The 26246-nt window shown below is 41.3% G+C and overlaps 2 protein-coding genes across 4 annotated transcripts in view; one reads left to right on the top strand and one right to left on the bottom strand.

Annotated features, from left to right (window-relative positions):
• Positions 1–25194, top strand: part of LOC115572545 (uncharacterized) — a 28721-nt gene extending 3527 nt beyond the window's left edge. Inside the window, exons 1-4 of one of the 3 annotated variants that reach the window (XM_030402726.1) lie at positions 3734–4045; positions 4344–4434; positions 12312–12424; positions 20631–25194. In XM_030402726.1, the coding sequence (XP_030258586.1) occupies positions 12325–12424; positions 20631–24118 (3588 nt within the window). In that variant the 5' untranslated portion in view covers positions 3734–4045; positions 4344–4434; positions 12312–12324 and the 3' untranslated portion in view covers positions 24119–25194. Of the gene's footprint in view, positions 1–3733; positions 4435–12311; positions 12425–20630 lie in introns of those variants that run through there. The other 2 variants (XM_030402725.1, XM_030402723.1) reach the window with 2 other exon arrangements.
• On the bottom strand, positions 5847–10149 carry LOC115572840 (uncharacterized). The gene is made up of 5 exons (XM_030403295.1): positions 9930–10149; positions 9775–9887; positions 9000–9690; positions 5982–7361; positions 5847–5872 (listed from the first exon to the last, which is right to left on the bottom strand). Exons 1-5 carry the CDS (start codon positions 10147–10149, stop codon positions 5847–5849), a joined length of 2430 nt encoding a protein of 809 aa, XP_030259155.1.
• Positions 25195–26246: the final 1052 nt, after the last annotated feature.

The raw sequence follows: 26246 nt of genomic DNA, 5'->3' as shown, positions 1-26246 counted from the left end.
CGATGAGATTAGAGAATGTAAATTAAAGTGCGCTCTGAGGATTAAGCTTCATCATTCGGCCTGCAGGCAGGCAGGAGGTGCGTCGTGGCTGTGGCCTTGTTTTCAAAGGTACCGTTACCGGCGGGTCTGAACCTTCTGATCCAGTTTGACTCAGGAAGGTCGGCAGTGGCTTCAATCTCTGTTTACCAGAGAGAATTTCTCACTGCATCCAAACCTTCAACATTTTCCTCTGAGGTTTTTGTAGTTTGGTGTTTTCAGGGTGCGTTTATGTCTCAGATGGAAAGTTACTATCAGTATTACTATCAGCTATATTCACCCAGTTCATTTGTATTATTGCAGGTTTGCATGTTGGAGTTCTGATGCACAGTGGGGGGCTCACTGTCATGTTGATTAATGAGTATTTGAGGATATTGAATGGAACAAGTGACTGTCTGATTGTGCAATGTTGTGTTTTTTACATTACAGGGAAGCGGTTTGTTGGTTTGTTGAATATGAACATTTCCGTCTCTCTTTCTCTTACCAAACTTTTTAAAGAAGGCAGTCAGTTAAACTATAAACCAAGATTCTGTTACTCCACTTCCTATTTCTCACGTAAACTGCTTGCACGAATATATGTTTTTTAAATGTAATATATTGTTTGTTGCTAGCTGGCTGTTTTACTGCTTCCTGTTTCAAAGTGAACACTTTGTGTTGTGTTTCCCATCCACCCCATGATGTGGTGGTCAGCCACAGGAGTACATTCAGCACTGGACTAATCCCATGAAAAAAGTGCTTTACTTTTTTTGTACAGAGAAACATGTGTCCTTACTGTGCATAGGACAATAAACACTTTGAATCTTCAAAGAACGAGAAATCTCAAGTACTACAACATTTAAATAGATAGCTCACTTTGATTTTTCATGGAAAATTAATGACTACATTCAAGAAATGTAAAAACGGTTTCAGATTCAAAGGAATCATCGTGTATGAAAGATGTATGGAAGCCCATGTATCTAGATGTGCATCAGATCATCTTATAAGGGACAGATACACACCCCTGATCAATAATGTTTAAAATATATCATACAAATAACTTGTGGTGTTGCTGCTCTTTAATATAAAATGTATTCATAAAATCTTTGAGACGTTCCTGCTGCTTCCTGACGTACACGTTGCGTCATACTTTGACCTGGGTAAGTATTAAGTAATTATCATTTATTTGGATGATACAGAAACACATGTTGGACCAACATTTAGCAGCTAATGCTAAAGCCAACGCTAGCCTGTCAGTGTTAGCTTAGGTAGCACATTGAGCTGAACAGTGAGACTGTATTTCTGAGGCTACACTACTAAGTAGTGTGAAGTTGATCTGTTTGAACGGAGCACAGAAAGCTGGTCAGACAGGAGGTGCGTCGTGGCTGTGGCCTTGTTTTCAAAGGTACCGTTACCGGCGGGCCTGAACCTTCTGATCCAGTTTGACTCAGGAAGGTCGGTGGTGGCTTCAGTCTCTGTTTACCAGAGAGACTTTCTCACAGCATCCAAACCTTCAACATTTTCCTCTGAGGTTTTTGTATTTTAGTGTTTTCAGGGTGCGTTTATGTCTCAGAGGGAAAGTTACTATCAGTATCACTATCAGCTATATTCACCCAGTTCATTTGGATTATTGCAGGTTTGCATGTTGGAGTTCTGATGCACAGTGGGGGGCTCACTGTCATGTTGAGTAATGAGTATTTGAGGATACTGAATGGAACAAGTGACTGTCTGATTGTGCAATGTTGTGTTTTTTACATTACAGGGAAGCGGTTTGTTGGTTTGTTGAATATGAACATTTCCGTCTCTCTTTCTCTGACCAAACTTTTTAAAGAAGGCAGTCAGTTAAACTATAAACCAAGATTCTGTTACTCCACTTCCTATTTCTCACGTAAACTGCTTGCACAAATATATATTTTTTTAAATGTAATATATTGTTTGTTGCTAGCTGGCTGTTTTACTGCTTCCTGTTTCAAAGTGAACACTTTGTGTTGTGTTTCCCATCCACCCCATGATGTGGTGGTCAGCCACAGGAGTACATTCAGCACTAGACTAATCCCATGAAAAAAGTGCTTTACTTTGTACATTTCAGGTGTATATATTTCTGTTTTCACATTGTTTGCATTCTGTGGACAACAAAGGAAGAATTTCATTGTACAGAGAAACATGTTTCCTTACTGTGCATAGGACAATAATCACATCTTGAAAAAAACAAGAAATCTCAATTACTACCACATTTTGATTCATGATGGAAAATTAATGACTACATTCAAGAAATGTAAAAACGGTTTCAGATTCAAAGGAATCATCGTGTATGAAAGATGTGTGGAAGCCCATGTATCTAGATGTGCATCAGATCATCTTATAAGGGACAGATACACACCCCTGATCAATAATGTTTAAAATATATCATACAAATAACTTGTGGTGTTGCTGCTCTTTGATATGAAATGTATTTATAAAATCTACTAGGTGTTCCTGCTGCTTCCTGACGTACATGTTGCGTCATACCTTGACCTGGGTAGGTATTAAGTAATTATCATTTATTTGGATGATGCAGAAACACATGTTGGACCAACATTTAGCAGCTAATGCTAATGCCAACGCTAGCCTGTCAGTAGCTCCTTTTAGATAGAAAAGGGGGCTCACTGCCATGAGTAATGAGTATTTTAGAATACTGAATGGAACAAATGACTGTCTGATTGTGCAGTGCTCTGGTTTTTTACATTGGAGGGAACTGGTTTGTTGGTTCTCTGATCAAACTTTTTAAAGAAGGCAGTCAGATAAACTATAAACCAAGATTCTGTTACTACACTGCCTATTTCTCACCTAAACTGCTTGCACAAATATATTTTCGTAAAATGTAATATCATATTCTTTGCTAGCTGGCTGTTTTACTGTTTCCTGTTTCAAAGTGAACACTGAGCCTGTACCAGCCCCCACCCAGTTCGCAGTATGTCACCCATCAACAGGAGTGTTGGCGCGGTGAAATGTGCTTGTTGTAGGTTTTCTACTTGTAGAGTTAAAGACAAAAACACAAAAAGGAGGTCATTAGTGATTTTTATGAGGGCAGTTTGGGTGCTGGGCGGGGGGGGGGGAACCAGACTGAAAAGGGTCATAAAGGGAATTTTGTGTTAGATGTGTATGTAATTGAGTGGCAACTACTTTTTCAAGGATTTTGGATATGAAAGGTAAGTTGGAGATGGGGCGGAGATTATTGTAGTTATTGGGATCTGAGCCAGGGTTTGGATCAAGTGATCCTCCCACATCTAGTTCACTGTTCAGCTCTGTACTTCAGGCTGCAGGAGGACACTCAGTTGTTCTGAGCACTTGTATTGATTTGTGTGGTGACTTGGCTGTTGGGGAGCTGGAAACACTCGAACAGTAGTCAGCTGTCACACCGTCATAATCCCCTCCACCTCCTGAAATGAAAGTCAGCTGATATACATGTACTGTGAACATGATAGGACGTGTAATGTAGAAATGTCAGCAAGACTTATGACACATAGACATTTGAAGGTAGCTGCTTCTTGGTTTGCAGAAGTGTAAAATGTTAACATTTTATTCTGGCGACTGAGCTGATTCTGGTGGAGAGATGAGGTAAACATATATTTCATAAAACAGATTAAACAGATGAGGTCAAACATGAAAACAGTAGGAAGACAATATATTTGAGTATGCAGTGCATCTAAAAGGATTTGCAAAAACAAAAACGCATTTCATTTTATTTAACGTATATGTGTTTGGGGTTTTTTTATGACCAGGTTTGTTGTATGAAAGTGTTAATGTAATAAACTTAAAACTTTGGGGTTTGAAAAAGGGAAGGATCGAAGAAGTAAAGACAATGAGAGGTGGAGCAACGCTGAAGGAGGAGAGTGTCAACGTCACATTTTGTATTTCTTCAAGTGGAAGTCACAGTTTGTCAGAGACACAGAGCTGCAGTCCAGATGAATCTCTGTCTTTCTCTGAAGAGGAGTTAAAAACTGCATCCATCAGATTTTTCTCAGCAGAACAGCAGAATCGCATCTGAACACTGGTGAGTACTCAGTAACTTCATTAGTCAGATTGAGTTTAAACCACAATCTGATTTTTTTCATATCTAGAAAACAATTTATACGACAGTAACATAAGATCTGTGGAGTGAAGACTTTCAGTTGGTTTCACAGAAAGATTCTAAAAGTGGTTGGAAATAAATCTGCAGCTCCTTCCTGTGAGGGGTCGCCCTGTGTCAGGAGGTTCAGATAACAAGTAGTTTGTGTATTTTAATATGTTCTTATGTTTATGAAGGTTTAAGTCATGAGACTGATCTGTTGAATGTTGTCTGTCCTCTTCAGCTCACTGAGGCGACGTCCAAATGTTTCCTGTGACTGAAATAAAGTCAACTCACTGAGGAGGAGGACTTCTTCCTGAACTTTATCACCTGAGGTTTGTTAACACTGACTCTGATGGTTAAAAGGGAAATGGTCACCTTTGTGTCATAAAATAATGATCACGTGTCTGCAGGTACATTTAAACAGTTATTGGTAGGTGATTTTCCACATGAACTGGTTTTGGGCTGTTGTTCTTTAACATTGGAGCTGGTCTGACTTGAGCAGCAGCAGCAGTCACTGTAGTAGCAGCAGGGTCGTATTAAGACCTCACTGTGTCCCAGGGCAACAACATTTAATTGGCCCCTGATTTACTAAAACGGATGTAAGTACGAAAGTATGCTCCTGCTGATATCCTGATTATTCATTTTCATACGAGCACGGCTTCTGTTAAACACATTAACATCTTCTGAATTTCTTTTTGTGAACCAACAACCTTAAAGTTAAACTGCGTCTGTGATTTTCTCTCTGTTACCTGTTTAACAAACAGCTGTACATTAAGAACAAACCCAGTCTGTATTTTTACTGTCTTTATTCTGTGTTGGCTCAGAGGCACAGGAACCTTTTTAATCGCAAATGTGTTGGTATATTTATTCAGTATTTCATCTGGATTCAGTGATGTTCTGATGCGCGCAACTTTAAAAAATAACATCCGTGTCACCTCCCAGGCTGTCTACGTACATGATGGAGGTGGGATATTTTACCGTTTAAATATAAACTTTTTTGTTCAAAATGTAGTGTTGTACTACTCGAGACCGGTCTCAAGACCATTTTTTTAGATTCTTGGTCTTGTCTTGGAATCGTGGGCATTTTCACCCGGCCTTTTTGAACGAGACCAGTCAAGACCACCGCTGATAGGCTTTTTGTCCATGCCTTACTGATAAGAGTGAAAAAGGACCCTCTAAAAGAACAGCTAATAACTTAAAATCATTGGTAGTGTAAAGATTTTGTCAGGTCAATTCAGTTTTGATAACATGAACTTTTTTCAAGAAGTGAAACACGACAAGTTTGCTAAGATTTGAGATTTGTTTCATTCATTGTGCTGCTTTGAAAACAACAGAGCAAAGATTGTTTTAGTGCATCTTAATAGGGGAATCTATGATGTATAGATCTACACATTTTCTATTTTTATGTAACTTTTAAAAAAATAGGAAATTAATAAGATCATTAATCTGACACACATCTTCTGGTAGTCTGCAATCATGTTTTTCCAAGTGCTGTATCGTAGGCATCTAGACATGTTTCAGTTTACTTGAAGATGTTTGACTTTTCATCCAAGAGGCCCAATAAGTTCATGAACTGCTCCATCATTTAGCCAAGATGTAAATGCTTATTGGTTATCGGTCGCCATGATTATCAATCAATCAAACTTTATTTCTATAGCACATTTCATACAAATCAATGTAACACAATGTGCTTTACACATAAACAGCAACATGATTAAAAGACAAGTGCAAAAAGTTTGTGCAACTATACAAAGAACCAGCGCATGCAGCCTATACAAATCTTACAATACACAAAACAGACACATGCATCCGCACACACACACACACACGCACAATCACACACACACAATCACACACACACACACACACACACACACACAAAAAAGTAAGGTTTTTAACCTGCTTTTAAAAGTGCTCAGTGTAGGAGTGTCTCTCAAGTCCTCAGGCAGGGTGTTCCATCTACTTGGGGCATAGATACAGAAGGCAGCCTCCCCCGCTTTAGAGTTAGTGCGAGGGATGGTTAAAAGACCACTGCCGGAGGACCTGAGAGTTCTTGCTGGCTCATATCTAATGAGCATGTCTTTTATATACTGAGGTGCAAGGCCATTTAGAGCTTTATAGACAAGTAGCAGAATCTGCAAATCAATTCTAGTTTTGACAGGGAGCCAATGTAGAGATCTAAGAACAGGTGTAATGTGTTCAAACTTTTTTGTTCCAGTAAGAACGCGTGCAGCCGCATTTTGAATTAACTGTAATCGCTGTACAGCAGATTTTGGGAGGCCAGTGAAAAGACCATTACAGTAGTCTAGTCTACTTGTTATGAATGCGTGAATTAATTTTTCAGAGTCTGCTTTTGACAGGAAGCCTCTTAATTTTGAAATATTTTTTAGATGATAAAATGCTGATTTTGTGATGTTATTGATATGGTTCTTAAAGTTTAGATCACTGTCTATGATTACACCCAGATTTCTAGCTTCGCTTTTGCTCTTCAGGGACAGAGAACTGAGATAAGCTGCAATTCTCTGCCTCTGAGCCTTCGCACCAAGGATGAGTATTTCCGTTTTATCTTTGTTCAGTTGTAGAAAGTTCTGTGACATCCACAGATTGATATCATTAATACACTGAGTTAGGGAGTGAATGGGATGTAGGTCATCCGGAGATAGAGATAAGTACAGTTGAGAGTCATCTGCATAATTGTGGTATTTTATGTTGTGTTTCATTATAACATGTGCGAGTGGGAGCATATACAGATTAAATAGTAACGGACCAAGAATCGAGCCTTGGGGTACTCCACACATAACACCCACTTTGTCTGAGACAAAGTCTCCAATCGACACAAAGAACTGCCTGTCCTGTAGGTAAGTTCTGAACCAGTTTAGAACTGGGCCGGATAGACCGACCCATTTTTCTAGTCTATCTAATAAAATATCATGGTCAACAGTGTCGAAGGCAGCACTGAGATCCAGGAGCACAAGAACAGATAGTTTATTAGAATCTGTGTTTATGTGCAGATCATTCACAACTTTGATAAGTGCTGTTTCTGTGCTATGGTGAGGTCGAAAACCAGATTGATAAAAGTCTAGAAGGCTGTTTGATGTTAGATAGCTGTTAAGCTGGAGGTAAACTGCTTTTTCAAGTATTTTGCTGAGGAATGGCAAGTTGGAAATGGGCCTATAATTAGCAATAACGGTTGCATCAAGATTGCTCTTCTTCAAGAGTGGTTTAATGACAGCTGTTTTAAGTGCTGCAGGAAATATACCTAATTGAAAAGAGCGGTTAATAATTTCTAATACCTCATGCGCTAGGCAATTAAAAACAGTTTTAAAGAATGTGGTAGGGAGAGGGTCCAAGCAGCAGGTGGAGGACCTGAGCTGCCCAACAATATCGTCCAGTTTTTTCAGGTTTAATGGGACAAAGTGAGACATGGCAGCAGTCGTATTTCTGGAGAACTGGAGGGTCGGTTCATTTCTAGATACTGATGCACTAATGTTCTGTCTGATAGCTATAATTTTGTCGTTGAAAAATGTAGCAAATTCTTCACATTTTTCAGTGGACAGCATCTCTGATGGAGTTGTAGATGGTGGATTAATAAGTCGGTCAACAGTGGAGAAAAGCACTTTACTATTGTTGATATTTTCGTTAATGATTTTAAAGAGATAGCACTGTCTGGCCTGTTTAATTTCTTTGTTGTAGTAATTAAGTCTGTTCTTGTAGATCTCATGGTGAACCTGAAGTTTGGTCTTTCTCCATTCTCGTTCTGCCTGGCGACACTCTCTCTTAAGCTGCCTAACACCCGCTCCATTTCTCCAGGGAGCTTTTTGTTTTTCTATGTTTTTTGTTTTAACAGGTGCAATGCTATCAATGACATTTCGTATTTTTGAGTTGAAGTTGTTCACAGAATCCTCAATGGATGAGGCCATGAACAACGATAACTCATTTACTGTTTTCTTGAAGGTTTCAATGGTATTATTGTTAATGATACGTTTTTTGATTGTTCGGGCACCCATCTGTTGTGCAGGAAAAGCAGATACATCAAAGAATATGCAACAGTGATCTGAAATAGCAACATCCATAACACAGGGTACGGTTATGTTAAGTCCTTTTGATATGACTAAGTCCAGAGTATGGCCCTTATTGTGGGTTGGCCCTGAGACATGCTGAGTGAAGTCAAATGCCTCTAACAAGCAAATGAAGTTTTGAGCATCTGGGTCTGTTTTATTATCAACATGAATATTAAAGTCACCTGAGATTATTATACAATCATAGTTGGTAGAGACCTTGGACAGTAGCTCTGAGAATTCATCAAGAAAGCCATATTTAGATTTTGGTGGCCGATAGATCGTGATGATTAAAATTGGAGCATTACAAGTTATAGATATAGCAAGGTGTTCAAAGGACATGAATTCCCCAAAGGGGCGGATTTCCTTGCAGCTATAGGAATCAGACAGGACAGCAGCTATCCCACTGCCTCTTTTTTCTGTTCTAGTGGTTTGGAGGAATTTGAAATTAGGAGGTGCTTTCTCAATGAGTGCAACTGTGCCATTTCTGTCCAGCCAGGTCTCAGTCAGTAGAGTTATATCCAGGTTATGAGTACTTATAAGGTCATTTACTATAAATGACTTATTAGTTAGTGACCTGACGTTTAATAATGCCATTTTTATTATTCGAGGTGCATGGCTTTGTGGGGGACTAATAGTTGGAGTCCAAACCGGTAATAAATTGTTTTGATTCCTGTATGTTACAGGGACATTTCTGGATCTGGGTCTATGAGTTATTAATACAGGAATTTGTATAGCAGAATAACAGTTATTACCGTTAGTAGAACAGGTTGGGCTCACCAGACATCAGTAATGAAGAGAGGATTTTAACGTAAGTTCCATGTTCAGAGCGAGGAGACGTGATCCATGAAAGTTTGGGTGCACTCCATCCTGTCTGAAGAGGTATGGGTGGTCTAAGAAAGTGCCAAAGTTGTCCACAAATGGTATGTTGAGCGAACAGCAGTATCCCTTGAGCCATGTATGAAGTTGACGGACACGGCTGAATTTTATGTTTCCGAAGCTGGGACATGGCAGCGGGCCAGATGCGATGAACTTGCGGTCTGTCTGTAAAAGACTGTCCATGAGCTTCATAAAGTCCTCTTTTAGTGTCTCTGATTGATTGTTCCTGAGATCATTAGTTCCCACGTGGATGATAATAGTGGTGGCAGACGGGTTTTCATCCAGCAGCTGTGGGATTTTGGAGTCTATATCCTGGACGCGGGCACCCGGGTAGCAGAGTGTTTTAGCTGCGGGCAGGGTGATGTGTCGAACCATGGATGAGGCGACAATGAGCACAGACGGAGGTCTGGGCCGAGTAGCCGGCGACTGATGGTGAATTTCGCGGGAGCGAAGTACCGAGGGTGGGCGCCACACCCGAGTGTGCACGCCTGACCGCCTCGGGGGCTGAAACCGGGCGGAAGAAGGCGAGGCATGGTCTGCAATAGGTGTGGAGCCACCAACCGGCTCGGGGGCGGAGGCCCGGACAGAAGATGGATGGTCGGCCAGCTGGAGCCCCACTGGAGAGTGCGGTCCATCTCCGCTGTCCAGGGCCTGGAATTTGTTGCTCAGCGGCAGAGTGATCGATGCGCACAGCTGGGGGAAGCGTTAAGCCCGAGACTTGCTCCCGACCCGGACCCAGGGCTCCGGGTTGCTGGGAGTGGAGCAGGCTTGGGTCCTGAGTTTGGCCCCGAGGATGGGCCAGATGTTATCATTCAGGGCCCGGGCGTCAGTTGAGAAGATCGGCTCCCCTCCGGTGGTGACAGAGCCGGATCACGGAAGAGTAGCTTCACCGTGTGCTGCAGCAGTTGAGCTCTCGGTGAACGAGCCGGCGTGGCAGGAGTTGTTCACCGCAGAAAGTTGTGCCCTTCGAGAGAGATGTTGTGCCTGAGCAGCGGCTACGGATGAAAAGCCCAGGATTAACTCATCCTTGTGTGTGATTTCCTGTTTCAGCCGTCTGAAGTTTTCCTGTAGCTGTGAGTAAGCCGGCTGGCAAAGTTCCCACATAGCCATGATAGCGTCAGGACCGCTAGCAATAGCTAAAAACAAACCTTGCTAAGCTAACGTTAGGTTGGGAGGCTGATTACTGATAATCAGTGTCAGAAAAAACACATCAGTCAACCACTACTGTTCTCACCTACATGGTTCAGTGAATGGGCAGCAGGTGGTGTATGATGGATTAGTGGGTTTCCTTTTTTTAAGTGTGTCTGGAGCCCATTGAATCTGCCAGATATGATGCTCACAGTATCGTGACATAGCCCACAGTTTGACATGTCCAACCCAAAGTCTGACACCCTTCAATCACAGATTCAGTCACGCTGATACCTGTGTGACTGTGGATGAGCTCCAACCTGAGGAATCTCTCTACTGTGTTGTTGTCTGCACTGACGAAGCAAGAAACAAACATGAGTTGATCTATTTGTTCTAAATGTGGTACTGAATCAACATCTGATTTCCTCTGCTGTCACTTTAGTTTTCTCAACCTTTAATGGAATTAATGTCCTCTCAGTTGAAGACCAGTAGGACAGCTCACATCTGCCCTCACTGCCATGTTTCTCAATGTGCTCCTTTAATAAGAGGTCAGACTCTGCTGTCAGTGTCAACAGTCCACAATTTTCAGTGTGCACCTGTCAGGGTTAAACGAACAGGGACACAAACTGAAGACACAAACAGGAGGGCAGGTAAACGAACAAAAGGTGTGCTTTATTAAGTAAAGCTGTAAACCAAGTCCATCGAAAATACAAAGTCCAAGCACAAAGCTGGTGACAAAAGGTAACTAAACAGAAGGAGCAGGCGGGACAAAGTCCAAAAACAATGAACTGCAAAAATATAAAAACTAAATAAACAAAGGAAGTGTTGGAATAAGAGGCAGGAACACGAAGGACACAAAGATACAAGACTGAACCGGACTGAGACTCATTACACAACAGACAAACTGATCATGAGAGAGGAGGACAAGAACTTACATACTCAGAGGGTGATTGACTGATGGGACATAACTGAACACAGAAAAAAAGTGGGAATGGGACAAAACATGACACAAGGAGAGAACTTCAAAATAAAACAGGAAACAGCTGACCCACAAACTCAAACCATGACAGCACCGATCCCAGCAGTTCGTTGTCCTGTCAGATGAATGTGTCAGGCTAGGGCAGAAACTGAGGACTCAGATGCAGGAAGGCAGTTGTAAAGACAGGCTTTATTTTGTAATATAGTTTCTCTGAAGACAGAGTGATAAAAGAACAGGCTGTGAAACACTATGGGTCCAACGGACAACTAATAAAACACAAACACAACAAGAACAAAGGACGCTCCCGCAGGAGGAAAAGAGATGACTACACTGATCTTAGAAAACTAGACGCTAATGAAAATTTCTCAAAATAAAAGTTGCTCACAAAGGAGGAAGGCACACAGGCTATGAAATTATCTACTCTGAATAAGGCTGAAAAAACTTTAAAGAACAGAAACACTCCGACAGGAGGAAAAGCAAACGCTAGAAAACTTAACTAACCAACGAAACAAATATCTGACCAAAAGGTATTCAAAATCAAAATCACTCTACAACAGAGGAAAACTATATGCAATAACAAAACTTGGCAATACTTATCTTTCTCAAAATAATAAGGCTGTGATCAAGGCTGTGAAAAAGGGCTGGATGTACTCGACAAAACGAACGAAATACTCTGGCAACGAGACGGGAAGACAGACTATTTACACATCAAGGGAGGGAGCACAGGTGAGAACAATCAGGGATTAGGGGAGACATCAGACCGGTGACACAGGAGGAAGGGCAAGTGACCTGAAATGAGAGGAGAGTTACTATTCAAAAATAAAACATGAAATTCACAAGTCAGAAAACCCAAGACAGGACGACCCTCACCGCGGTGTGACAGAATGGTCCTCACGCTCCCGAAAATGTAATGACAGCTTCCACATCTGAGGATCTCTTAAATATCTGACTATGAATATCTAACACTGTTATTACTAAATACCATTATAGCTGCTTTGAATTGTTACATGAAGCCTGGACATGAACTGAAACTGAAATGAGTGACAGTGTGAGTGTCATTGGAAGTGATATAACCAAGTGTTTTTTAACATGACAGACAAATAACAGGTTAGTCAGGAGAAGAGTCAGAGAAGTGAACTAACCAGCTGTTGTTGGTTTTGTCCAGTTCAGCCTGAGCGATGGACTCTGAAGCCAGCAGGACGATGAAGGTGGCGGCGCTCGGCCGACCTTTCAGCCTCGGGATGCTGTACGACTGCCGCAAAGATTCACTCATCCCTGGTAAGGATTCACATTTAAACATCATTGATGCATCAAAACAAAATATTCAATATTTAAAGTCCTTCATCTCTAATCTTATAGCAACTTCTCAGCAGGGATCAGGCTCATATCAGAGTCATGAAACATTTTTTCATGTCTGCTTGTTGGTTTGTTTGCAGTATCTACTGAGTGAGTACAGTTTAATGCAGATTAAAGGGACTATTGAGTCTTGATGGAGGTATGCTCTCTACTGAGTGTCATTTTAGTTATTTTTGTAATCACTGACTGGCTGTTTCTTGCTGCACCAGCAGGTATTTTACTTTTCTGGTTTGTTAGAACAAACAGAGGAGGGACAGAGACACAGTGATTATGAAATATGAGCCAGATGCAGTCAGAGATTACATCTGAACAACTGAACAACAACATCTGTATCCTGACCCAACACTCTGGATGTTCTGGTGCCGCAGAAGAAATAACCCAAACTAGAAAGGCACTAAATAGAGTGCATACTAGGGGTGGAACCGTTCATCAAAAAAATGTGTCCCTTTTGGTACGCTTGTCATGGTTAAGGGCGCGTGTGTCCAGTTCGGTGGAGCTGGATGCCAACCGCCTGTAACCAAGAAGAAGACAGGTAGGTAGTCAAGTGGTTAGAGCGCATGCCACATACGCAGCGGACCCTGGTTCGAACGAATCTATCCACTGTCTGAATAAAGGTGTCTATGCCTAAAAAAAGAAAAAAAAAACAAGAAGAAGAGGCCAGAAACACAGCAGACTCGTAGCTCGCAAGCCGCGATGCCAGAAACGCCCGCGACTCGAGTCAGAGCATGATAGCGCGAACAGCCGGCTACGTTCTGAATGCAGACGAGCGAATGAAGTCTCTGCTGGGTTAGACTTCCTCCAGTCAGCGTGAAAAGCACATTGCTGTCATAGTATAACAGAAGCCATTCCTCCACTTCTGAAATAAAATAATGTTACACATGTTCTGTTCTGCAGGTAGCCAGAGGCTACTGTAGGTTTGGTGTATAGATGTAGCAAAATTAAATTAGGTCGATCGATCTTTGCAAAATAAAATAATTTTTATATAAATATTATATATAAATATTAAGTAGTATATTGTAAGTAGGCTATTATCTCTGTTATTATCTTTACACCGTTCCTACCTCAGTACTCTATTATTTATTTGTTTTATTCTATTATAGTATCTCTTATTTTTCCAATCATGTATATAATGTTTTATTGCATTGTTTTTTTACTACGTTAGTGGTGAAGAGACAATGGGCTAGGACTGAGTTTCCATGGTGATTAGTCAATACTGACTTGAGTGACTCGCGCAACCCGGTTCAATTTAGTGACTTTAGTGGCTCATAATGACTCGAATCCTTAAAAGGAACCGTATTTACCAGCTCTACTCCAGGGCTACTGAAAGTTTCCTGACTGTGACTGCCCATTACATTACATTAGTGACAGTAAATTACTATTTGTTCTTAGCATTTGTTAAAGATAAATTTCTTTGCCAAATAAATGAAAAGCATGTTGGAACTAGCAATATCTCCTCTCTTGCAGTGCCAGAATCTACCTACTTTTAACCTAAGACTGTCACAATCATGTATCAAATGTCAGACTGCCTCATTCTTTCAGTTTTAACCTGACTATACAAGACATAATTAATTTTCCTAATGATCAGCACATACCGAACCGAACCGAAAAACCGTGACCACAAAACCGTGGTATAAAGTGAACCGTGGATTTTGTGAACCGTTCCACCCCTAGTGCATACCTCCGCCAAGGGCCAACAGTCCCCTTGAATCAAGCCTCAGTGTTTCCCACAGAATCAGACTTTAATTGTGGCGGTGGCTGTCCAGCTTGGGTGCAATAGAGCAGTGATTCCCAACCTTTTTTCCTTGAAGCCCCCCTTGCCTGTGTTAGATCCCGAGTTTACCCCTGTCCAGGAGGCACTCAACCAGCTCTCCGTTTAAAGGGTAAGATCCCTAAACATAAAAGAGGTTGCTTAAAAACTGGGAATCTAAATAGGGATTGCTTAAGCTGGTGGTGGTGAGACTTGCCTAGATTCTAACTGCCTGAATCCAAATATCTACCCTGCTTCCTCTGGTTTGGCACCTGACATGAAGCCCTTGAGTCAGATACGGCCACCAGCCCGTTATGGCAGCTCTCTTCTAAATGATCAGTGCACTTGGTATGGTGCTAGGTTGGATTTTAAGAGCTTTTGGTAAACCCTAAGGGACTGTTTCAATTTGGTAGGCTAGAGTAACCTTTAAGAACCTTTAAGATATTATGCACACTTAACACCTGACTTTACTTCCATCAAAGAGACATAAAATCAATGTCCACAACTTTAACTTTAACTATATTATGTAGGTTTTATTGCATAGATTTTAGCAAGGGCAAAGCATACAGCGCAATACTTATTTCAATTACTATCAATCATTATCAAAAATACTTATTGATAAATCATAATACTGTAAATAACAAATTAATTTAAAAGAGTTGAGGTCTGGTTAGAAATACTTAAATGTAGGTGAGATGGAGAGGGTCAGGTCTATCCATGACTTGCCTCTCCCCTCCTGCTGAAAGTCCAAGTCCTTGAGGCAAATCACAACCCCGCCTGAGGTCTCTCAATTTCCCCAAAGTCCAAACTTCACGCCAGTAGAGTGAACAAAAGTACTCCAATATCCCAATTATAATCCACAGCATGTTGGCAAAAATGGTTAATCCGTTGTGCTCTTAATTCCTTTGTCTGTTTCTGCTGAAGATTTCTTTGAGTCCTTTCTGCGATGTTTAGGCTGCTCACATTCTCCGTCTCAGGTGTTTCTTCAAGGCTTGAGCGAGTGGAAGAATGAACTTTGCTTCGGACAGTGGTACGGTTTTATGTCATTATTAGGACATTTTCCTACCATCTCTCCGTTAAATTACTAATAGTTCCTTGATGATGGCTAACAATTTCGTAATGATCTAACATGACTTGGTCACGGTCTGTGCCCGTGCCCAAAGCGTGATTAGATTTCGACACATCCTTTTGGCCTCATGTTGACCTGATCAGTTCTTTAACACTTTCTCATGACCTCAGCTCAACACTGTTTCTTTACTGATTATCATTAGATCTCTAAACTTCAACACATTGTTTTCAGTCATAGTTATCCATTACACACCCTTCTACTTTGCAAAGTTAATACTTAATCAAAAATGATCATCAGAGACAGAATGACAGACAAAGCCTTGAGTGTAACACTTCCTCTTTCTCACAGACACATCGTGTCGCCATTTCCTCTTTACTTCCTATTTCAACGTACCTTTAATGAAATGGTTTTATTGAATTTAATGAATTTATTGCAAACACATTGCAGCAGTTTAAGTTTTAAAATATATTTCAGAATCATTTCAGGACTAAGTATGATGTCCCTGTCTTGTATTTGTCTGGCAGGAATGTATGAATCTCAACTTTTCTGACACTGTCTCCGTGTCTGTGTACATACTGGTATCCACATTAGACAGGAGTAAATGGATCTCAACTATTTTGACACCTGTGTTCAAGATTGAACACAGGTGATTGATTATTCAGTTGGGTGTGTTATTGGGATTTTATAAATTTAATGTGCACAGATATAATTTTGGTAACCTCACAACCTCAGAGCAGACAAACTTGTGCGCACCCCCTGGGATCTCTGGCGCTCCCCTAGGGGGGTCCGGACCCCAGATTGTGAACCACTGCAATAGAGCGTCACACTCCAGACTTCTGCCGACCAAGTCGGCTAACTTCCAGTTTAGCGTAGAGCCAACTTGGGGTTAAGATGTAATTGGGCGGCTCTTTTAGACTAAATTTTATTGGACCTAATTGCGCAAAATTCTGACAGTAAAACAAGTAATTTAGCGAGGTTGTGCGGCTTTTAGTAACATTTTAATGACACATCTTTCACAATGTGAGCTTTTGGGGAAAAGTGCATCCCAGACAATGCTGTCTGGGTGTGTGTGTGTGTAAGCAGCCAATTACTCTTTAACTGCAATCAAATCTACCCTCGGGTACAAATAAAGTTACCTTACTTTACCTTACAGGATGATGTATTTACACGGCTTGGCCATGACAAAAACTGGCTTTAAAGGGATAATTCGGGTTTTTTGGAGTGGGGTCATATAAAGTACATATCTATAGTCGCTCTTTTTCCTTCCTAAAATCTATAACAGTTCCAGTGTACGTTGTATAGAGAAAATTCACAACGCTTCACATCGCCATCAGACCAGCCTTGGCACTACATTTTCTCAACTGTAGAACCTCCGTTTCCCTACGCATTAGCGTCGTTAATCCGGCCCAGCTGCTGAATGAGAGGTTTACTTAACAATTTCAGACACAGACCGTACAGGGCTCCACAGTGCGAGCATTTCACCCCTATTTGCCCCTGAAAAAATGTATGTGCGAACCGGGAAAATTATTGCGGCGCACAGTGTGCGAGCAAAGGTCTCAAGTTACCGTCACAACCTACTTTGTCTGCGCTTGTTAAAAATATTACAATCCTCTAGCCGCGACGCACCAATCACAGTAGTTTTCTGTAATGACACAGCCAGTGTCACGGGAGAGGTGACAGGTCAACAAACGGACTGTGGTGAAGTTAGTTTCAGTTTGGATATTCAGCGGATAGTCACTCGACATTACTGCCCTGTGTTAGCAGCAGGAGGACGGTTAGCCAACAAGACCCAGTTGCTATGGACGCTCCTAGCATCACAAGCTGACAGAGGAGCAAGCAGAGGCGGCTGGAGAACGCCGCTTCCCTCCGTCTTACTTTCCAACGTCCAAAGTATACATGCTGTAGTTTTTTATCCTGCACTGTCCCGAGCCACTGAAACTACATTTCGTTCCCATTGCACTGTAAAGTGCAATTCGAAAAGACAATAAAAGAAAGTCTAAGTCATTAAATTACTCGACATAAATATATTAATACAAAATAATAATAATAATAGTTTTTTCAATATCTTCCATGTCATGTGACCCAGTGACTCCAAACCAGCTGCTGATTGTATTCGTAAACTGGACGAATAAGACACACCTCTTTTGATAATATTTGAGTGATTCCTCTATTTTATATGAATATTAATATGCAGAAATTATGATTTGCTTCCATGTCATGTGACCCAGTGACTCCAAACAGCATCCATCTTGTTCCTAAGTGGGCCAAATAAGACACACCTCTTTTTATTGTATTTTAGTGCTTCCTCTATTTTATAGGAATATTAATATGCACTTAAACAACTGACATCCTTTGTGTTTAGCACACATTGGATACAAAATTAAATGAAAAAAATGAAATCACTGTAAATTTAAGAAATTGTTTTTTGCTGCCTGAAATGAAAAAAAATGAAATCAAACACTGTAAATCATTTTGTTTGTGCTGCCTATTTCAGTGTGAAGTGTTTGATAAATCGATAAATATTTTTTGTGCTCCCATATATGTCTTTGTGCAGATATTTTACTTTAGGAGTACATGTGCTCGTTGGGAAAAATGTCAGGGTAGAGCCCTGAGACCGTAGAGTCTCCGTAACCCTACGCATGAGCACAACTGTGTAGGGATACGAAGGTTCTACGGTTGAGAAAATGTGTGCAAAAAGAAAGGCTGGTCTGTCGGCGATGTGAAGCGGTGCGAATGTTCTCTATACAACGTACACTTGAACTGATATAGATTTTTTTAGGTGATCCTTGTTTTAGGTGATTAAATTTAGCTTTTTCCCTGGACCCCTTTACTGCAGTACAAAGGATAGGATAGGAGTTTATTTATTTAAAACAGGGACAATGCACAAAAGAACATTAATCTTGTAAAACAAGAAAAAAATTCTTGAGCCAGGTTATAGCAATTTTGCTAGTTTCCGCCTGTAGTCCCTGGGCAGGTAAGAACAGATGAGAGAAACAAGTACATACATAGATAACAGACCAACCATCCCCATCCCCACCATTCTCTAACAACCACACTCACACACCTATTAATAACCATACACATACATACACATACTCACATAACTCAGCAATGTGTGCAGGCTTGCTTAGTCAATAACCAGCGCTTTGATAATCATGAGAATGTGTGGGGATTTGTACATAGGATAAATTCTGTGGGAAGGGCATTCCACTGACTCATGGCCACACATGAAAAGGAAGAACTACCAAATTGAGTTTTACGTTTTGGAATGCTACACTCACCCCTCGTGACAGATCGAGTTACTCGTGCAGTGTTTTCAGAGCAGAATGTAACAAACTTTTTCAGAGTTGGAGCAGAAGCATTGTAAATAATTTTGTGAAGTAAACAGACATTTGAGTGTATGATCAAGTTTTCAAAGCTCAGAATACCATATTTAGCAAGTACATGACAGTGATGGTAATGCCGTGGTGGATCTTGAGGCTACTTTTATACAATGATTCGAGTGGTTCTATAACTGTTTTACATACCTGAGACCAGGATGTGATACAGTACAAAAAATGGGGGATGATCATTGCATTTAGGTATGTACTTGATGCCTCAATGGTAAGAGAGTTTCTTATGTATCTGCTAGATGACTCAACTTTTTGACATGCCCTTTAAAACTGTTGAGATCAGCTGATTGGCAAACGTCCAAGGTCCTAGGTCCGGGATTTAAATGGACATCTCCGCATAGAAGCAGGATCGCGCTGAAAATGATAGCCGGTTTTCGCTTTGTCGATACTGGGGTTGTTTGTCGATGCCGCTCACGCTGCACCCACCGCGCTCGACCATCATCCAGGACTTTGGAGTATATGATGTACTGGCTCCACGAATCCAGCGGGAGGCCGACGGCAGGTTTTCCGGATGAGTTTTCAAGCGGCCCTGCATGCTTATGAGCAGAGCACCAGCTTCCCCACATTTGTGTACCCAATAGAAAAAACAGGTACAGTGCCAGGATGGTTAGGCGAGAAAACCTTTTGGTTCGGACATTGTTATGATAACGCCAAGGCGCCCAAATTCCATGTCGTGTATGATAATCTGATGGTCTCCCAGTGTTGTTTAAGGGAGGTGAGGCAGCAGCAGTACCTGCCACTCTGCTGCTACATGTTGAGTACTTCCCAGCATTTTGTTTAGCAATGGCAAACTTAATTTGAGCTTTAACGTGCTGCGTCTGGAGTGAGGGCTTCTTTCTTGCCCGTCAGCCTTTCAACTCTTGAAGGTGCAAAAACACGCTTGCCGACTTGCTTTTTGGTGGTTCTGGGTTGACTCTTGACCATCCCGACCAATTTTCTCTGAGCTTGAAATGTCGCCAAGTGACTGTCCTGACTTGTTCAAATCAATAACGTGCTCTTTCAGATCAATGCTGAGCTCTTTAGAATCTCCCATTGTAGTGGTTGTGGACTGAGCGTCTGGGCTTGAGCGGCTCTCTGCTCCTCCAAACTGAGGCTGCGCTGATCGGTGATTATGGTAGGGAACAGACCGACTATAGATGTGTACTCGACTTCAAAAAACACGAACTATCCCTTTAAGGCCTGGCGCTCCTTGAGGGGGCTTGATCTCAATAGCCGTTTTTTGACAGGGCAGCAAGCCGCCAATCTACAGGTCCTTTTGGCGGCTCGGTCCGCGATTTTAGACAGAGGGCGGCAAACTGGGGGTCTGTTTTGGTCCACCGATTTGCAGCCTCGGAGGGTACACTTATTTTCCACCTCGCCTGCTATCTAAAACCAAGGTGTCGATGTGCCGGCCTCTGCGTGAGGTGGGTGGAGGTGTCGATGACCTGCATTGTTGTGCGACCCACAGCCGGGGAGTTTTAAAACCAGGAAACAGCTGATCACAACAGTCAGTCCATCATTTTATAGTTTTCAGTTTATGTTTACTTTGCTGAAACACTGAGCCTAAACCAAATCAAACTTGATAGCCCTGCATTGAACTGGCCGCCTAAACACTCCTGATTTTATTCATCAAGATTCATTTTTGAGAAATTAAGGAAAATGTTTTTTTAAAAATTCTCTTTGCAATGTTGAAGGAACTGAGAAGAACTTTTCTGGGTCAAGACTCATCCTCCATCCAAGTTTAGTGGAAATCTGTTCAGTAGTTTTTAGTGTGATCCTCCTACCAAACCAACAAACTGACACAGCTGAAAATATAACCTCCTTGCTGGAGGTAACAACTCATAGCTAATGTGTCGGCATGTTCCCAGCTCACTATGTGATCTTGTCTTCTATCTGTCTGGTTCTGGAGGCTGAACTTGATTTTTGCCTCTTTTTTTTCAGGACTGACATTGTGGGACCGCAGTGACCTGGCAGAACATATTGGAGAAAGACCACAAAACTATAATGACTTTGAGATAGTTGCATCTGAATCCATTGAGGACAAATCTTCAGCTCTTAATGTTAAAGCCTCTTTGAAGGCGAGTTTCTTGGGTGGACTGGTTGAAGTTGCCGGATCAGCAAAATACCTGAATGATAGTAAGACTTCCAAAAATCAGGCCAGAATAACACTGAAGTACAAAGCTACCACAAAGGTCAAAGAGCTGTCGATGGATCATCTTGGAAGAGGCAATGTGAAGCATCCATATGTCTTTGATAAAGGGTTAGCTACACATGTAGTAACAGCTGTTCTTTATGGAGCACAAGCCTTCTTTGTCTTTGACCGTGAGGTGTCAGAAAAGGAAAATCATCGAGAGATTGAGGGTAACTTGAAGGTGATGATCAAGAAAATTCCCCGTCTTGTTATAGAGGGTGAAGGTTCACTGGAAATGGAAGACAAAGATAGAGAAAAGGTTGAGAAATTCTCCTGCAGATTCTTTGGAGACTTTTCACTTCAGAAAATGCCGACATCATTTCAGGATGCAATACAAGTCTGTCAGAGTTTGCCAACATTGCTGGGAGCCAACGGAGAAAACGCCGTACCAATGAAGGTCTGGCTGTTGCCACTGACATGTTTAGATTCTTCTGCTGCGAAACTTGTCCGTCAGATAAGTGAAACACTAGTTAATAAGTCACAGAGTGTCCTGGAGTACTTCAGTGAGCTGGAGATGAGGTGCAATGATGCACTGAAAACCACCACTGCACAGCAGTTCCCACAGATTGGCACAAAGATTAAAACCTTTAAAGAGATGTGCTCTGAGTTCAAGCTGGAATTCCAACAAACCTTGGCAAAGAAACTTCCATCAATCCGAGGAGGAGGAGAAGAAGAGGCTGTGCTCGCAGAGATCCTGAAGAAGAGACATTCTTCTCCTTTCAACAGCAAAGACCTGAACAAGTGGATGGACTGTAAAGAGAGAGAAATTCACACCTTAAAGTCTTTCACCAACATGATGAAGAATACTGAGATTGTCTCATCTGAAACAGACCTGTACAAGGAAATTCTCAGTGCAGATCATGCTGTGTGTTTTGTTTTCACCTCACTGGGAAGTGATGAACCGTACCTCTCAACTTTATCAGAGTACTTAGAAGAAACAACCAAACCAGACGAAGCTCGAGGGTCTTGTACTCATGATGTAGAGAAGGAACAATGGTACGCCTCAAGAGAAGTAGCCGATAAAATGAGGAGTAAAGCAAAACTCTTCAGTGACTTTGCAGAGGCCAACAAGGAGAACAAGAACATTAAGTTCTTGGTAGTTGGTTTAACAGATGACACGCAGAAAGGTTCAAGCATCTACCTTTATAAAGACGGCTTCTCTGTCAATAAGAACTTTGAGCCTCCTTCAAAGCCTGAAACATTAACAGTCAGAGACATAAACCACAACAGTGTGACGCTGAAGATTTCTCCTGCAAAGTTTGGAGCAGAGCACATCACCTCCTACTCTGTTGAGTACTGTGTCAGTGGACAGGATGGATGGAAAGAAAAGACGGCAGCAGAAGCTGAAGAAGTCACAGTGAGCGATCTGAGTCCAAACACAGAGTACAAGTTCAGATGCAGAGCAGTGACCTCAGTAGGTGTTGGACCAGCCAATGAACTTGGTGGTTCCATTCAAACTTTACCTTGCAGCCCTCCTGGAAAACCTCAAGTTGAACCAAACTCAAGGGAGATATCAGTCAGCTGGGACAAACCTGCTGAACTGGGACAAGATGTCCAGATCCTGAACTACATTGTGGAGTACGCCAAAACAGACAGCAGGGTGAAAGAGGAAGATCTCCAATGGAACCAAAAGATGTCTGATACTGAAAAGACGATCATTTCAGGGCTTCAGCCAGAGACAGAATATGTCGTCAGGGTTAGATGTGATTGTGGTGAAGCTGGAAGAAGCAAAGAGAGCATCTCAGTCGGTGTCTGCACAAAAAAATATTCACTTGCAGAATCCCTCAGAAGTACAGGCACATGTGTTAATTCTAAATCCCCCTCAGTTTATAAACTGCATCTGACAGAAGAAAATATGGACGTATGTGGATTCCAGAGATATAGATTTGGCAACGACATCATGGGTAAGAATCGAACAGTCATTATTTTTGGTGAGCCTGAATCTGGACAGTCCCGTCTGATCAATGGAATGATCAACTACATTGTTGGTGTAGAGTGGGAGGACAATTTTAGATTTCAGTTACTTGATGAGGATCAGATGAGATCACAAGCTAACAGCCAGACTTCTGAAGTCAATGTGTACAAGATCAACCACCAGCAGGGGTTTAAAATAGACTACTCACTGACCATTGTTACTGTTGATAGTCCAGGATTTGGAGATAAAAGAGGCATAAAGAGAGACAAGGAGATCACAGAACAGCTGTTCAATCTCTTCTCTTCTAACAATGGTGTCAGTGAAGTTGATGCTGTGTGTTTTGTAGCTCAGGTTTCTGTAGCTCGACTCACACCAGCACAGATAGATGTGTTTGACTCTGTGCTCTCAATCTTTGGCAAAGATGTGGCAGAAAACACCAGAGTTCTGGTGACATTTGCAGATGGCCATCTTCCTCCAGTTCTAGAGGCAATCACAGCTTCAGGTGTCCCATGTCCTGAAACAGAAGACGGGCTGCCAGTTCACGTCAAATTCAATAATTCAGCATTGTTTGCAGACAACAAATCATCTGCAGCAGGCAGCATGATGGAGGAGGATGAAGATGAAGATGGAAACTTTGAACAGATGTGTTGGAACATGGGAATTAGAAGCATGAAGAGGTTCTTTGATGCTTTGAATGTGATAGAAACCAAAAGCTTGACACTGACAAAGGAGGTCCTCAGAGAAAGACAGCAGCTCGAGAATTCAGTAGGAAATTTGCACAAGTGGGTTACACTTGGGTTAGCCAAGCTTGAGGAGATAGAACAGACAAATGAAAAACTCAAAGAGCACCAGACAGTGATGAACAGGACTGAGAAAGTGTTGATTACACACAATGTCATAGACGGGGATCGTGGATATGATTCAGCATATAGATGTCCAGAGTGGAAAAAAGCCAGCCAAGATAGGGCACATGCTGAGGAATTCTTGGTCAAACTGAAGTCTGAATATGATCATGTGCAGGCTGAGGTGATGAAACTGATGGAGAGCTCTGCTAAGTGTTTAAACAGACTCAAAGAGATCGCCCTGAAGCCAAATCCTCTCTCCACTCCAGACTACGTTGACCTGCTTATTGAAGGAGAGAAGTCTGAGTGTAAACCAGGCTGGAAGCAACGAGTTGAGCACCTGACAGCCGTCAGAGAACAAGCAGAGTACATGGCTAAAGTAGAGAGAGGAGAGACACTCCTCCAGAGTCCATCTACTGATTTGTTCTCATACAATCAAGCAAATAACAATACTAACCCCAACAAGACTAATACCAAGTAACTAGAATGGCTTCTACACTGACATCACCACCAAATGAGACTGTCAGTGTCTGATAAAGACCAAGATGAGACCAGTTCTGATCCCAACGAACACCAACACAGACCACATGCCACTCCAAGAGAGACTAGAACACACCAGGATCAGTGCCAGGCAAGAAAATGGCATCAGGTCAACTCCATGAATGATCACATGGACAGAGATCTGATTTAAACATCACTGAAGTCTTTACTAGCTGAGACATTTCTTCAGTTTTAATGGTGCAACCTGATCAGTAGTTTGAAACCAGCTAGTAGTTAAAATATATATATAAATATTTATTTATATATAAACGTAGCAGCAGGTTGATGAAGAGCTTCAGGTGTAAACGTAGCAGCAGGTTGAAGAGCTTCAGGTGTAAACGTAGCAGCAGATCGATGAAGAGCTTCAGGTGTAAACGTAGCAGCAGGTTGATGAAGAGCTTCAGGTGTAAACGTAGCAGCAGGTTGATGAAGAGCTGCTGCAGCCCAGTCATGATGTTCAGCAGGTGTAACGTCGACCACGTTCGCCATCTTAATTAATGGTATTTAAAGTAAACAGCAGCCTTCAGCTGTCGTCTGCTCTCACAGTGAAGCTCAGTCACTGTAATGTGTGACGCTGTGAGAAACATGAAGAGAGCAGTTCTGCTGTGATGATGTCAACACACATGTAGAAAGAAATCTGATGGTGAAGAGAACAAATCAAAACATTGACATCATGTTGTGATAAATGTTGAAGTGCTGAACTAATAGAACAATCTGCTCCAATGCAACCTGATCATCAAAGTCTTTATTTTTGTCTTTTGAACATAAATGTTTGAATGTGTTTCATTGTACCCAGTTTACATAGTTGAGTTTTTACACTGGCTCATCAGCTTCCTGCTTATTTTAACATGTTTATCTACTATTTTCTTTTTTATTGGAAATTTAAAACCTTTAAGACGATCTGAATAATGTTTCATTTCTCCTCATGCTGATGTGTGCTGACATGTTATTGTCCTGTGGGTTCCCACTGAAAGATGGAGAAATCAATAATCAATAAATGTGATTATTCTAAGTGTTGTCTGTTGTCCTCTGATGTGTCAGTGTCGCCTTCTTTGTCTTCTGCAGCTTCATTTTCTCTTCCAAACTAACAATTTACATCTAAATGTTCCAAAATTGGACAAAAAATCAAAGATTTCAGAAAGATGAAATGCAAAGTGAAAATAAATGTGAGCATCAGAACTGGTGCCCCTTCAGAGGGCCCGACCCGGAGGTTGGGAACCACTGGACTAACTAAACTAACTGTATATAAAGTAGTTCAGACGGAGTGATGTAATGTAACTAAGTACTTCCACTCCACTACATTTAGGAGGCAGATATTGTACTTCTTACTCCACTGCATGTATTTGCTTCGCTGTTCACTTTAGTTACTAGTTACTTTACAGATTACAAGTATCACATTTTTCAATGATTTGATTTTCTCATCAATCAGATAAATACAGAGATTTTTTTCAGATGAGATTTTTTGTTTTATCATTTCATTAATTTTAAATCTTATTCATGTATTTATTCCTATATTTTCTTTCCTTTGCATAAATAATACATGAATAAATACAAATAAACATGTAAATACATAAATAAATGTGAAAGTTAAGACACTGATAAATGAGATGGTTCAGTGGATGTGAAACAAATGGTTTGTTCCTCTTCTTCCTTTAGTGGGTTTGTTCCTTCATGTTGCCCTCCTGGTCTGCTGGTACCAGGGAGAGGTGTGTTCAGAACCCTGCAGCTCTGTATGTCGGAACAAAGAGGCAGAAAACTCAGCTTGTGTTCAGCTCCACTGCAGGATTTATTCTCTCCTTCACACAAAGACATATTAAACAATTCACTTCCTGAGGTATTAAACAGAAATACTTAGTATTGCATCAGGTGAGTTGCAGAACTTTCAAGTGTGGAGGATATTTTGCGATATCTTCATAAACATACATGTATCCACAGCATGTTAATGTATTGAAAACAACAGCACCATGAAATAAACAACATGAATGTCCATATGTGTTGAACAACACAAAATAATTATCTCTCACTTGGTTTCTGTCACATGTTCCGGCTCTGACCAAATTACACATAAA

Source organism: Sparus aurata, chromosome 21 (genome assembly GCF_900880675.1).
Source record: "Sparus aurata chromosome 21, fSpaAur1.1, whole genome shotgun sequence".
NCBI classification, from domain to species: domain Eukaryota; kingdom Metazoa; phylum Chordata; class Actinopteri; order Spariformes; family Sparidae; genus Sparus; species Sparus aurata.
This window is presented reverse-complemented; position numbering and strand designations above follow the sequence as displayed.